Genomic DNA, 14,620 nt, shown 5'->3' on the forward strand with positions numbered 1-14,620 from the left:
GAAGAAACTTGAAGTTATTATTTGGGATAACAAAGTAAATCTAGTTTTGAACAAATGTGTGCAACTCCCGTAACAGATCCATTATAAATCTCTTGCAGTATCAAATCGGTGTTAGAGAGAACAAATCTGATGTCACATTCCACTTCTGCCCATCCGGAGATAGTGCAGTGGAAGGAAGTGGGACAGCTGCTTGCTGGACCAACCAGAGCCATGGCAGCCAAGGCTTTGCCTGGGTTCTGCACATACCCTTGGTGCACAGGTACTGCCAGAGTTCTCTCCCCTTTTATTTGATCCTTCAAACTCTTTTCATTTCTGCAACAGGAAGCTTCTCCACTTTAAGTTCTGAAGTTATGCCTATGTCAGAAGTAAAACAACACTGACTTAACTTGAGCACAAAAATGCTTTGTGATTATGAAACTTGCAAAAAACTAAGATTTCTTTTGAAGCAAAGCTGGGATGAGGTATTTAAGCATTCCTGAACTCTGAAAATACATAAAGATTTATTTACAACTATTTTTCATAATACATTTATCAGACCTCAGGCCTAATCCAGAGAAAGATGTATGAAAAGGGATAAAACCGCAGGCACAGTAAGTATCAGATTTTCTAAATGTCTCAGGGTATTTAACAGGTATTTCAACATGAGAACTTCAAAGCATCAGAAAAAAGTCCTCTACCTTCAATTAACAAAGAGCCCAAAGTCCTCTTGTTGAACAGACAAAAATTGCTAAATCCACCTGTGAAGAAAAAGACTAGTACTGGAATTTTTAATATCTGAATTAAACTGACAACAGTTGATTAAGATAACTTTATATGACTTTATTTAACAAAACCATATATTTACAGTTGAAAAAAGTTCCAGTTTGATACATATATCTAAACAAAACAAATGTGGTAACTACATAACCCAATTTAAACATGATGTACAGGAGATGTACCAACACCTCTATATATCATTCTTGTTTTAAAACATTCAAAAAGAAGCTGTTACAAGGTACCTTTTTTCCCAAATGAAATTGTTTACTAAATGAAATACTATTACTGATTGATTGCAGATCGAAGTTGCAAAACTGCTTTATTATAAAGTGCAGATTGTAAAGGATCCCAAACCTGGCTGGAGTTTTCTGGTTTCTCTGATCTACTGCACATACAGTGGTACTTTTCATGTATTGCAGCAGATCCGTTTTTCTTTACACCCATGAAGAAAAGAAAGTTTGCTTGATGGGGACATTTTCTCCATGAAAGAAGATCTCATGCATCTTGTTACAGATACGTTCAAGTACCTGAACAATAAAATTGTCAATTTTATAATGCAATTCCCTGAATTTCTTAGAGAAGATTTCTGCATTAGCTAATTAAGAGATTTGGTACACTGCAAGAAACTTGAAAAGCTCAGTGGCAACAAATTCTATGCCATTACGACTCAACTCTGTTTTTATCAAAATTCAAGCATTACCTTCAAATCAAGTAATTGAGAAGTTGAAATAATTGCATGTTTAGGCAGGTGATTTTTTTTCACATGTATTTTGTTTGAAAATAAACTGTGCAAAGCTCCTTATTGCATTGCTGTTTCTTCATTAAAGAACATACCTTATATACACAAAGAAATCATTTAGAAAATATATACAGCTTCTAAGAACAGATCAAATCACAAAACAAAGTAATTACATTTGCAAGTAACAAACAGTGCACAAGTGCTGCAGCAGGCCTTTTCCCCACAACTATGCCCACTGTCACTGTTACATTCAACATCTTATTGAGAAGAGAAAAAGAACAGGCTGTGATGGCTGCCAAGATACCTAGTAGCTAAAAACTGCTTTTTTAACCAAACAAATGAGCCACACTTGTAGACTTGCTTTAAAAGAAAATACAAATGTAGTTGCAATGAAGACTTAAATCACAAAGCCAGTTACAGTACCACCTAAACATGTATCTTGAGGAAAAAGTGATCTCTGTGTTCCATAAACCGTTTAAAAGCATAGTGCAAATGTTTGGATGGTAGGCCTCTCGTATTCTTCATGGAAAGGCAGATTTGTTGTAGGAATAGAAAAAGTGATATTAAAAAACACTTACTGACCTTCCTGCTTTCTATTGCACTTCAAAGCAATGGAGCATACAAGTACCAGTCACTGGAGGACAAATTCTGTACAAATTCTGAGTGAATTAACATGTTTCCTATCACATCTTAATGTCTATTTTCAGTAAGTGATGACTGAGGTGACGGCTTGTGGTGGAATTAAGATGACCAACAAAAACCACATCCATTACACCAGCTACACAAAGTGGACAGGAGAAGAGGTCAATGAGGTATCGGACTTGCAGGCTGTATTTGCATTACACATCTTTCAAAATGATTATGAGTCCTCACTTACCAGGGAATCTTGTTCTCACTCTTCTTACTATTACAATCAAATTATCCCTCATAGAAATAATGTCTGTACCAAAGGACAGTGTTTTGATTATGTCCCACAGTCCTTTACATTGTATATTGAGTTGAGCAGTGTGCAACTATTCTTCTTGGTTTTATTCAGACAATGCCAAAATAATCAGCATAAAGCAGTTGAAGAGCACTGGGAAACTGCTGACCGTACAGCTGGAGGATTTAGTAATGCCTGTTCACAGTTAACACAAATATTGCTTCAGTTACCTTTCCCTTTTCAATGATCACCATTAGCATAAAATAGGTTTTACACTACACACTATGCAATAAACATTCTTGTAAATCAGAGGCACTCATGATTTGCCCTTCAACATTCACCTGAATGCAGAGAGGATCTACAATCTATGAGGAGTTTCTGTAATGGCTGCTGTAACTTGCCTCATGTATCAGAGGTCCGATAAAACGCTCAGACACGACAGCTTGTACTTATCCTGATGGTGCCTGGCACATGTCCCAATAAACTTCTTTCACCTGTCACTTGTGGATCTGTTCCACATAACTTTCCCACTGTGGCAGCAGCTTCAGGAGATTCCACAAAACCTTTGCTTTTCAGCAGCAACACTGGCAAATATTAACAGCTCCCCTACAACCTTTTCTCCTTAGTTCTGCCAGTGAGCAAAGCTTGGTTCAAAGGATCTACCAAAATCTGTTTTAACCATTTCTCAGTTCATCTGCTAAGCCCAGTTCTATCTCCATGACTGGACACATGGCACACAGTAAGGTTGTGAAGAACATTGTGAAACAGCAGTGCCCCAGGAGAGGGACACATGCATGGAAACATGCATTTAGTGGTATGTGACCTTGGCTTTCAACAGAGGAAAGAAAGCACAATTGGGAAATTATACCACCTTAATATCAGAACCCTCTTGGTGAGTTTAGAATCTAGTCTGATGAATGGAATTTCCTCCATATGCATCCAGATTGGAAAATAAATTTCCAAGGCATCTTGAAGAATAATTAGTTTTGCACTGCTAGTTTGACTTCTCTTCCAAGCTTACTTTCTACTTAACTTTTTCTTATTAAAGAAAGTAATGTAGTTCTACGTCTACATGATTTCTTTGGTAAATGGGACCCACATCCTATAAAATCAGAAGCAATTCTAAAGAAATGGTCCTTACATCATTTAGAATTCAAGCACCAGTTATCTAAAATCCAGATCCAGCTACTGTTACAGGTATTGGAAATATATCCTGCCTAAGAATGGAACGGGAATAGCTGTCAAAGCAACCAACATTGCTGAATGTCCAGTTGTTTAAAACATCTAAGAAAAAAAATTAGAAAACCCCCAAACCCTTGATGTTATTTTGTTTCACTGCACTCATCAGAAGTACAGAATGTGTAATGCTCTCCACAGCATATGCGCATACCACTGAAAGTTTAAGGCTAAGCCTAGGTTTAATTTATAAGGGGTTTATCCCCTAATTTCCTTTCTTCTTGTTTTTTTTTTTTTTCACTCCTCCTCCTCAATTTTCTTCTCTCCCCCTTAAGGCTATTCTACTACTAAATGTAACTCTGAACTAACACTTTGATGTGCAGGCTCATACATGTCAAACAGTAATCAATACTTCTGCCACTTTAGCTCTTTTCCTGGGAGCCACTGGGGGCGAACCCAACGTTAGCGCTTCAGCGAAGGACTTCCTTTCTCCATCTCCCGGTTATCTTTCTGCAGAGCAGCCAGTATCTAGACATTTCAGGACATGAGAGAGAAGAAAAGCATTAGATTTTAAAAAATAATAATTCATTCTGAATAGCTTCTAATTATGTCTAAGCAACACTACTTTAACTATTTAATGTAATTAAATTTAGAAAACTTCTCCCCTGCAAGAGACCTCTCCTGTAAGTCCTTGTGACACGGTGCACAGAAGCAGATTCAAAGGTTTAGACTCCATCTCCCCCAACACACACTTTTGAAGCCTCATCTGGGGTTCTTGGCAGAACAGCACCCTTATCTCTCCTTCACCCCAAGGGAAACAGCAGCAGGCTGGCAATTTATTTGGAATGCAATCCTCATGCACACATGGCATGTTCAAGGAAGGTGAGACAACTGAAAAACCTGTGGAGCCACTCCTGCTGTGAAGGTTAAAATGCTCATCTTGAAGAGAAAACTGGCAATCCCCAGCATCTACAGGCACTGCTACCCCAGGAGAGAACCAGAAACACCCAGTTGCAGCTGAATTGCCCCAGCCCATACTTTTAACACCACCTTTCATTTTCTCTGCAAAAAAGCAGTTGGATAAAATGGGCAGAGCTCTGTTGTGGAATGACTCACAAAGTGGGCTGTATTGCTGCTTTGAACAAAGAAAAAAAAACGTGTGTTTCCAGTCTCCAACATGAATGGCTGCTACAGCCACTTAATGATTTCCAAATTCAGATGACATATCTTTTTTTCTTTAAACTAAAATTTAGTTAAAATTACAGTGATGAAACAATTTCTGAAATCACATGCTAAATCCCAATAAAGAAGTCAGAAATGCAATCACTTCTGCAGAGCCCAAATCAGGCAGAGTAGAGCTCTTCAAGAAGATTAGAATGATTGTATTATCATATGACAACATGTGACAACTTCTCCCAAAGAGTGGATATCTGCTTTTAAGTATCAAGTTGTAATGCTGCTAGCAGCCTTTGTAATTAAAAAAATTTCAAAGTTGTCTGACTTTTTACTTCATAAATTTCACTCAATATTTCAATTTGAATGTTGGCTGACTCTCCCTTTCCAGAGGAGATTAAACTGAGGGAATCCACTCATCTCCATGTATGCCAAGAGCATGGAGTGAGCTTCACAGTCCTACCTACCCATAAAATCAAGCACTAGCTCTGCTGAAACGTTCTTCCAGATGTTGCCAAACCCCATTTTCATGAGTAAAGCAAAATCATCAGTTAACAAAGACTGGCATCCTCTTTACCTGAGCCCATTTTTTGTTTCTACTTTGCATCTGAATGGCAGCTATAGATGTGAAGAATTCTTCTGAAGGCAAGTCCTCTGGTAGCTTTGTTAAAAACTGAGCTATATGAATGAAGTCCATTTTGGTCAAAATATCTTCAAAAAGTTTGAGTATTCCCAGCGCAGTACGGAATAAGAACTCTTCTCCATCACGGCAGAACACATCCCAGACACGACAAGCCAAGTCTAGTGGCAAAGATTTGCTGTACAATGTGAATATCCTGAAAGGCAGAACAAAATTTTCACTTATTAGACAAGAAGTCTTGGATACTCACAGAAATACACACACCAATCATCAGTAAGTTTGAGGCTTCTCAAATATTTGTCATTGAACATCCCTTTTATATATCAGGAGTACTTCTGTTAGTTGCAGCACACCAATCCATGAAACAATAGAAAATTGTACAACTATTAAAGCATGGTCTCTAAGTTGGATTTTCTTGGATCATACCAGAAGAAACAATATACATGGTTTTACAATGGGCATGTGATGACCACAGCTATAATCAAAGGCCTATTTAAGCACGCCTTCAGAGCTGAGAATTGATGCAGTTTTAGTTGCAAAAACTCAAAAAGCTGAACTTTAAGACAAACTGCAATGGGCATTTGGTGGTTCAGATAAAGGAGATGAGTAAAATTAACTCTTGTGTTTCAGGCTTGATTGACAGGCAAAGTAATATTAGCATGAGTTTTGGAGGAAGGATCAGCCTGAACTCCCTTGAGTTGAGAGAAACAAGCAGGGCAGGATGTCCAGAGAAGTGCAGGTAGTGGTGATAAGATGGTGGCTCAGTGTGCCTGTGCAGATGTGATTCCCAAAGAGAAAGGGTAATACCAGAAGCAACAGCTTCATCCCAGTTGCTAAAACTCTACTCTCATTAGTGAGCATGAGCACATTTCTTCCCTCACCAAAATGCTGACAGCCTTGCAGCCAGAAACAAGAAGCTGCTCCCTCCTCTCTCCTTTATCCAACATCTCACTGCACAGCACAGCAGGAGCATTGCTGCCAACAATGACCTGACAGCACGTGATGAGAATCATTTCCTGGAATCATTTTACAGTATATAAGGAGAAAGAGTTACGGGAGTTTTATCCTTCAGAATTCAGAAATAACTTTTCCACAGATGCACTGCACAAAATTCTCTGTAAAGCTGCAAAGAATTATCTCCCCAGCAGAGGTCAGCAAAGGCTCAAATTTCAATCAAACCTTTCCAAAGCTTTTAACAAAAAACTCCTTTTCAAGTATGCTGAATTGAACAGTAGTGTTCACGTGTTTAAAGCTACCCTCTATCCCCTCCAATTTTTTATTTGGGAAATTAGGATTCGCATTAAAAAGATAAAATGGAACAGATATATACACACACACATATATATATGTGTAGGTATAGAATATGAAGTTATGTGTTTTCACAGCAAAGTCTAATAATCAAAGGTTTTCTGCTTTATCTGCTTTTTACTATATAAAAATTTATTTGAATGATGTGTTGTTAAGTATATGGCTTCTGCATGAATCACCACACTTTAGAAAAAAGAGAAAAGATATTAATTTGATTAACATCCTGATGAAACTAACATTTGTACAAATTTGGGTGACAAGTGAATTGAAGGTTTAAGATCCTTAGGATTATACTGGTTTTCCTATTTTTACATCTCATTGCAATCTTCTTATAACAAGTGGAAACATTTTAAATCCTGCTCTCCAAAAAGCTAAGTCAGAATTATAAAACAAACAAGAAGTATAGATCTGGGATGAAAAAGCCAGACACTTGTTCATCACACATACATGAAGGCATAAGAGGAGCATGACAAACTCTTTCTCTGGGTTACTGGCTGGTCCTGCACTGCAGACTTCATTTACTTTATACACTCTTTCAATCTTTCTGAACAGTCACAGACCATATAAAACAGTACTGCCACAGAATAGCTACATGGCAGAATTAAGACTTTTGTCTGTACACACACACACAGAGGAAACAGAAACAGGTTTTCAATTTAAAAGTAACAGAGTAATAGGAAGCAATTCAGCTGAGTCCTTTCCTGGTCACCAAGTAGCAGGGAAACACTACTGCAGCCAGAAACAAGTCCTGGTTAAAGATAAGTAACAATGCCAACTTTACAGACCCGTTGTTATTCACAAAAGCAATTATTCTGTCATGATTCAGGCCTAACCTGAATAACCCATTTGTATTAAATCTCCAACTATGCAGAAAATTAACTGTCAAAAGACAGAACTATTTATGAGAACACTTCTTTTGTATGAAAGGATTTACTCGCATCAAAAAAGCTGTCACATCAAGTCAGGTATTTGCCATTGAGCTCTTCATAATTTGGAAGAAGTGCCATTTGCAGGAACTTAACAAGACAATTACCTTTCATTAATATCTGCATGGAATTGATGCATCAAGACCTAACAGCAGAGACTGGGCCCCCTAGAATAACCAGTGAATGGCTAGTAGGAATCACTGCTTAGATTCCTAGAACAGATATAGCATTTCATCCTTTCAAACATTTCCTACTGAAAGACATTTTTATTAGACATCTGAGCTACTGGTTGAAACTCTGCTGGAATTTACAGGGGTAATAAAGCAGCTGCCAGACTGAGGCAGTTCCAGCAGCATCTTCCAGCAGCACTGGCACACTCCTTGCACATGACCTGCTGCCACTGTACTGCAGGGTGACTTCTGTCTGCAGCTCTCCTGCAACTCTGTGTCACAGGTGCAGACAACACAGCCAAACTCACACAGAGATGTCCAGTGTCAGAGCAATGCAGGCTCCTGGCCTTTCTCTGGTTGGAAGAGGAAGAGCAGAAGCACCAGAGGATCCTGCTCCTCCCTGGCCCTGTTTCTGATGAAAGTGTACTTTGAGGTAGATGTAGTCCTGGCTGGTTTGCTGCTCACAGCAAAAGCATATGACCATAAAGTCATCAAGAAAGCAAAGCACTGCTACCATGATAATCATAAGTTCCATCCTTCTTCCCTTTGCTTCTTCTTCCTCCCTTCCCTTTTTCTCTTTTCTTTCTAATTAAAAAGTCTTTATAAGATACCAGCAAGAGCAATGCAGACAGGTAGGACAGATTTTGGATGGGCAATTCACACACAGCATTGATGCAAATCAGATCTTATGTATTCTTGCACTACACATTCCTTTCCCATGTCTGTAAATTTAAAAATCATTACAGTCTAAAAAACAGTACAAGTGTTTATTTCATTTCTTATTTGGAAAATAAATTAAATGCTGACTGCAAGAGAGCATTTTCTGGGGGGCACAGACATGCTTTTCTCAAAGTAACAGAAAACAAACTTATACATACTTTACTGGAAGTGCCCACCAAAAATGGCCACACAAAGTGGCCTGGACCTCTATCCTAACAAGCACATGGTGTCAATAGAAACTTTGTGTTCAGGGAGCACAATCACACTCCATGTAATACTAAAGAACACTGATCAATCCATCAGTACAAACACAGCCCTTGGCTATAATTATTGCCAAAATAATTTTCCTGAGTAGGGATAAAGAGGTGTTTGCATAGCAGCAGCAGGCCATAAATAGACCATGTGTCCCTGGCAAATCCACATTCCACTCTGCTCACAGGAGCCTGCAGAACATCAGCTGACAGAGTGAGAGGCCAAAACTGGGCTATTCAGACACACTATTTCCCCTCTGTTCTTTGTGAACCTGACTCCACATTGTTCTTTATGGCTTTTTTTGATCCTCTTTACACTTACCAAAAAAAAGCAAAACCCTGTATAGTTTTTGAATTCTTTCTACAAGATTTATCAGTTGGAGTTTAGGCTTAGAGCACATGGGTCCTTTTTAAATGAGATGCCTCACCTGTGGCATCCCCAATAATCATGTCACAGTACCTTTAATTAAACTACTCAGCTCTTGGAGTTTTCCCATCATAGAAGGCAGCAGTGGAACTAAACTGGCAGGGAGGCTTTCCTCCCTAAGTCCTCTACCAGCTCCAAGAAAATCTGCACAGCTGGGTCCACCTACAGCATTTCCTTTTCTTGGAACATATCTCTTCAAAAATGATTTAAGCACACCAATTTTACTGCTGTTCCCTGCAGCATAGGTGACAGGAAGAAGCACAAAGCAGACTAGTTGTCTCCATTTTAATCGTGGAAGGAGCAGGAAGGTTTCCCAGCAACTGGTGTGTGCAGCACTGGCTACTGGAGCCTCCCAGAGCTGGCAGCAGCAGAGATTTACTGCACACATGCCTGCACAGTAACCACACCAGCCACCGGAATAACAGCAGGCATCCCCTTTGGAACTCAGAACAAATGTTCATTTAAAGAAAAGTAATGTCAGAGCAAGGCTGTTTCACAGAGATTTTTACCTACATGCAAAAGGTCTGCCTACTCAAAACAATGCTGTACCATACTCTTCCCTGACTTTAAATACACTGCAGCCACACTCTTAGTGGCAATTTAAATAAAAAAAAATCTAAATCTGCTTTCTACAGGACACACACACACACAAATATTTTTACACATATATTTAAGTAAAATATGTAAGTTTTACACACATACAACCTTTACAGTCTAATAAAATCCAAGACAGAGCGGTATGAGCTGTGTAGTTCAAGACAAGTGTGAAAAAGTTTAATACAGTATTGGGCAGGTCTATCTCAAAGAGCCTACATTGCTGTGCATGATCAGTGCTGTAACTCTCTAGGGATGGGAAGGAACACAGTAAATCGTCCTTGGAATTAAAATAAACAGCTTGAATATGGATGCAGGTAGTCAGCAAGAAATGTTAATTATTAGTTCACTGATGCAAAGACCTTGAGAAGCATCATCCACAGCCACTCCCCACTGACTTCTCTTTCAAGTGCTCTTGACACCACAGAGGTAACAAAAGGGGACCTGATATGCCTCAAGACTTCAACAGCACTTCAACACAGACGTCATCACTTCAGTTCTTCACTCACAAGTCAGTCATTTTTCATTTTGGTTTGTTTTGGTTTTGTGTTGGGTTTTTTCCCTATATATGTACTAAGAGAAAACAACTAATCACGTGTTTACTCAAAAAATATAAATATAAATAAAGAGTATTCTATCAAAACAAAATTACTGAAGGGAATGTAAACCTTCAATCTCCTATCAAAACAGCATTTTTTTCAAAATCTCTAATTTCTGCTACTGTTTCTTAGGATTGCTTCTTTACAATGCAAAGTTAAACAATAGCATGACATCAACATGCCTGTACCATGAGGATGCTCAATTTTAGTTCCTCCTACACAGCAATCACCTTATTTATGACAGCATCATATTCAATTAGTAATCCATTCTATCACAGAATACCCTGAGTTGGAAAGGACCCACAAAGATTATTGAGTCCAGTTCCTGGTCCTGCACAGGAGCCACCTGGAGGATCACATCATGTGCCTGGAGCACTGTCTGAAAGCTTCTTGAACTCTGCCAGGCTTGGTGCTCTGACCACCTTCCTGGGGAGCCTGTGCCAGTGCCCAGCCACCCTCTGGGAAGAAGAATCTTTTCCTAATATTTAGTTTGAATTTCACAGCTTCATGCACTGTTGCCACAGAGAAGAGATCAGTGCCTGCCCCTCCTCTTCTCCTCACAGAGAAGCTGTAACTGCAGTGAGGTATCCTCCAGGCCAAACAGACCAAGTGACCTCAGCTGCTCCTCACAGAGCTTCCTCTAAAGCCATTCACCATCCTTAGTGCTCTCCTTTGCACACTCTCTAATAGCAAACTATGGTTTTTACATTGCAGTGCCCCAAACTGCCCTCAGGGCTCAAGGTGAGGCTGTCCCAGTGCAGAGCAAAGCAGGACAATCCCTCCCTGGCCTGGCTGGCCATGCTGTGCCTGATGCCTTCAGGACAGGGCTGGCCTTCCTGGCTGATTCACATTCAACTTGCCACTGACCAGGACCCCCAGGTCCCTTTCTGTGGTGCTGCTTTCCAGCATCTCACTTCCCAGTCTGTTTGTACATCCAGGATAGCTCCATCCCAGCTGCAGAATCTGGAGAGGCTACTGTGAGATGCTATCAAAATCTTTAGTGAAGTCTAAAAATATCACATCTACCCAACTAGGGGAGTAACCTTGTCATAAAAGGAAATTAAGTTTGTGAAGCAGGGCTTTCACCTCATGAAAGCACAGCTGGCTGTGCTATCCTCCAGGTGTCTTTCAATATGTTCCAGAATAACCTTATGGCTCCATAATTTTACCAGTTACTGTAGTGACTCTGACAGGCCTTTTATTTCCAGAGACAGCCTTCCTGCAAATCAGGACAATGTTTGCCAGCTTCCAGACAAACAGAACCTCTCCAGATTCCCAAGACTGTTCAAAAATCATTGACAGAGATCTCATTATGATATCTGCCAGCTCTTGGATCAATCCCATCAGGCCCCATAGACCATCAGGCTGGAGCAGCAAATCCCACAAGTTCAGGGTCGAATGGAAGTCTATCATCCTCACAGCCATGGCCTTCCAGCTCAGGGCTCTGGGACCCCCAAAGCACATCATCATCATTGTTAAAAACCAAAGTGAAGACAGCATTAAATATCTCTGCCTAGTCTGTGTCCCTGCTGGTAAGGTGACTATCCTTGTCATGTAACAGGCTGAGATAATTTCTGGACTGCTATTGACATTATTGTCCATTAAAAATCCAATAACCTGGTGAATTCAGTGTTGTTTATCCAGTTACTCTCCCACATGGATGTTTACAGTCATCTTATTCTGATGTCCCTTTTATTCAATTGCTTTCTCCACACACAGGCTTTCACAACACTGAGAGGTACAATTTCAACATCTTTCCTCTTATCACTGAACACACCAGCCTCTGCTCTCTTTCTTCCCTTCTGTCTTATCCTAGTACTTTTTCTATTCTCTGTGCACAGATCTACTTCAGTTTAATACTGTCAGTTTTCCCATGGTATTTCTCCCATTAAATGTTGGGAGAAATGAGCCTGTTCATTACAATCCCCAACAATTCCCCTACACATGATGCATTAAAGTTTAATCCCAGTGTAACGGGCAAATCACAAAGCCCATGGTTTGTATATGCCTATTGCACAGAGGGTTACACCACCCTCATACAAACCATGCAAATCAAGCAAAGGCAGCGCAAGAAGTCCATTTGGATGGAGCTGAACCAACCAAAGGACATTAAGGACAACAAGAAGAGCTTTCCTGCATCTGCAGGGAAAAAAAAGACTGGTCTTAAATATCATGGTATTGCCAAAGATGTTCAGGTAAAATCACATTAACACTACAAATATTTTCCAGAATAATAAGCTGTTCCAGAAGAACAGCTCATTAATCTCAGGGAAAAAATCCCAATGTTACCACTGGGAATTTATTCTCTTACTTAAGGTATTTGTCAGACACCTGACAACAGAAGAAACTGTCAGCAAAGTAAGGGCAAATCCATTTTTCACAAAAAATCTTTCATGTCATCCCAAAACTGACAATGAAGTCTTTCTGAAAAGAAACTTTTTAACTGCCCCAAACCAAGGTCTGATAGGTATAAATCCAAGTGCTCAATTTGGAGTGCATAATACCTCACTGAAATTTGGCAGAAGTGCAAATAAGATCTTTGTCCCTCTCTAAGGAAAATATTCTGACTATACTAGAACTTAAAGGAAAGACAGTTTCATCTAATAAAAAGACTCTAATTGCCCATCTGCTAAGTATAGCTTTTCTGTAGCTTTGAGTTTTATGTTGTATGGACACATTTTAATTACACTTTTCCTAATCTGTGCAGGACAAAGTACACATTTCAAATGCAAGCCTGGAAATATTTTCTGAATAGACAGCCCTGGTACACACCTGCACATGCAACAGACAAATTTTCTCAGAAGGTCAGCATTATTTCAAAACAAGCTTCCAACTTAACACAAGTACAGTAATAAAGGTTAGGCAAATGTTAAACATCACAGAAGTAAGTGGGAATGATTTGGATTGACAACTCAAGTACTGAACAAAAAATAAAGCCTCTGTCTTAGAACAAAATTAAACCAGGTAAGAATGTTCCCATTTCTGTCATGAACACTGACATGGAGCTGTATACCACTCAAATTAGTAATTACTCTTTCAAGTCTTACCAATCAATTAGATAGATGTCTGGAGTTAAGTTATTTTTTTTGAAGTGGGCAAATAACTTTGGCAGATTCTCTTCAAAGAATACCTCAAATGCAGCAAAGTAAGTCAACATCTGGGAAAATATAACAGGGAGAAAAGCAGTTAGCTGTGTTATTAATAAGCTTAAATGTATTATCTGTTGTAGGATTAACACCCCTCAAAAATAGGATCAATGAATTACATGATACTGTAAACAGCTAAGCATTTACATAAAAGGCAGCATCAGCAAGCACTAAGAGTTTAAGATCCACTCTATACATGATCCTTATACTAAACAATGTAACAATTTCTTTGGGTCTTGGCCAGCTTCCTTTGGAAAGAAAAATAGCAGCAGGAGGGAAGTTTTTGGCTGATTTCTCAAAATAATTATAACAGAATGGTGTTTTATGCTTGTGGCAGTAATTTAATATTGTACTGAATAAAATCCAAGACCCAACGGAACATAATGAAATACAAAACTAAAATAATGTTAATATGCCACAGCAACAGTGAAGAGTCCAGTATATTCCAGTCATAATTCACAATCTAATCTAATAGCAGAGCTATTCTAATAGTCTAATACCAACATAACACCATACATTCTACATTTAGATAATAGGCATTTCTTTTGCAAAAAGGAAGATACGAGTTTAACACAAAAAAATTCAAAGACTGGGACAAAACATCTATGCAAGAGAAACAGTTTGTAACTCTCTGACATCATAACCCCTCAACTTCATTGTTTTTAACACAAAGACTTTTATGCTATTTTAGAATTCAAGTATTTAGTCAAATTTATTAACAGAAAACATGTTTAAAATATCTTCCAATTCAAGCAAGAGTCAAAACCAAAAGATTATTTAATCACTGTCCCTAACACTATAGGGAGGAAAGCTAAGCAAAGTCCTTGAATGATTCAGTAATACAAATCCCAATAACAGCAACAAAGAAAGGCTGTGATTTCTTCAAAGGATGACTTGCAACAGCATACTTTTCCCCAAAACATCATGACAGTAAAGAGAAAAGGGATCTTATTGGAAACTTTATCTCCCAGGTTTTTTTAATGTCTTTACAGAAGTATTTCCCATTTCCTCTGAATGACAGATGATGGACTACTTTCATTAACAGTGACAAATAAACACCTCAGCCTGGTAGT

The 14,620-nt window shown here is 38.9% G+C and overlaps 1 protein-coding gene across 3 annotated transcripts in view; it reads right to left on the reverse strand.

Annotated features, from left to right (window-relative positions):
• Positions 1-3,834: 3,834 nt before the first annotated feature.
• Positions 3,835-14,620, reverse strand: part of TBC1D14 (TBC1 domain family member 14) — a 61,366-nt gene continuing 50,580 nt past the window's right edge. For all 3 annotated transcript variants that reach the window (XM_074541715.1, XM_074541716.1, XM_074541717.1), the window contains 3 exons: positions 13,449-13,558; positions 5,344-5,602; positions 3,835-4,121 (listed from right to left, as the gene is read on the reverse strand). In XM_074541715.1, coding sequence (XP_074397816.1) covers positions 4,056-4,121; positions 5,344-5,602; positions 13,449-13,558 — 435 coding nt within the window. In that variant the 3' untranslated portion in view covers positions 3,835-4,055. The remainder of the gene's footprint in view (positions 4,122-5,343; positions 5,603-13,448; positions 13,559-14,620) is intronic.

The sequence above is a fragment of the Zonotrichia albicollis genome, chromosome 5 (assembly GCF_047830755.1).
Source record: "Zonotrichia albicollis isolate bZonAlb1 chromosome 5, bZonAlb1.hap1, whole genome shotgun sequence".
Classification (NCBI taxonomy): Eukaryota; Metazoa; Chordata; class Aves; order Passeriformes; family Passerellidae; genus Zonotrichia; species Zonotrichia albicollis.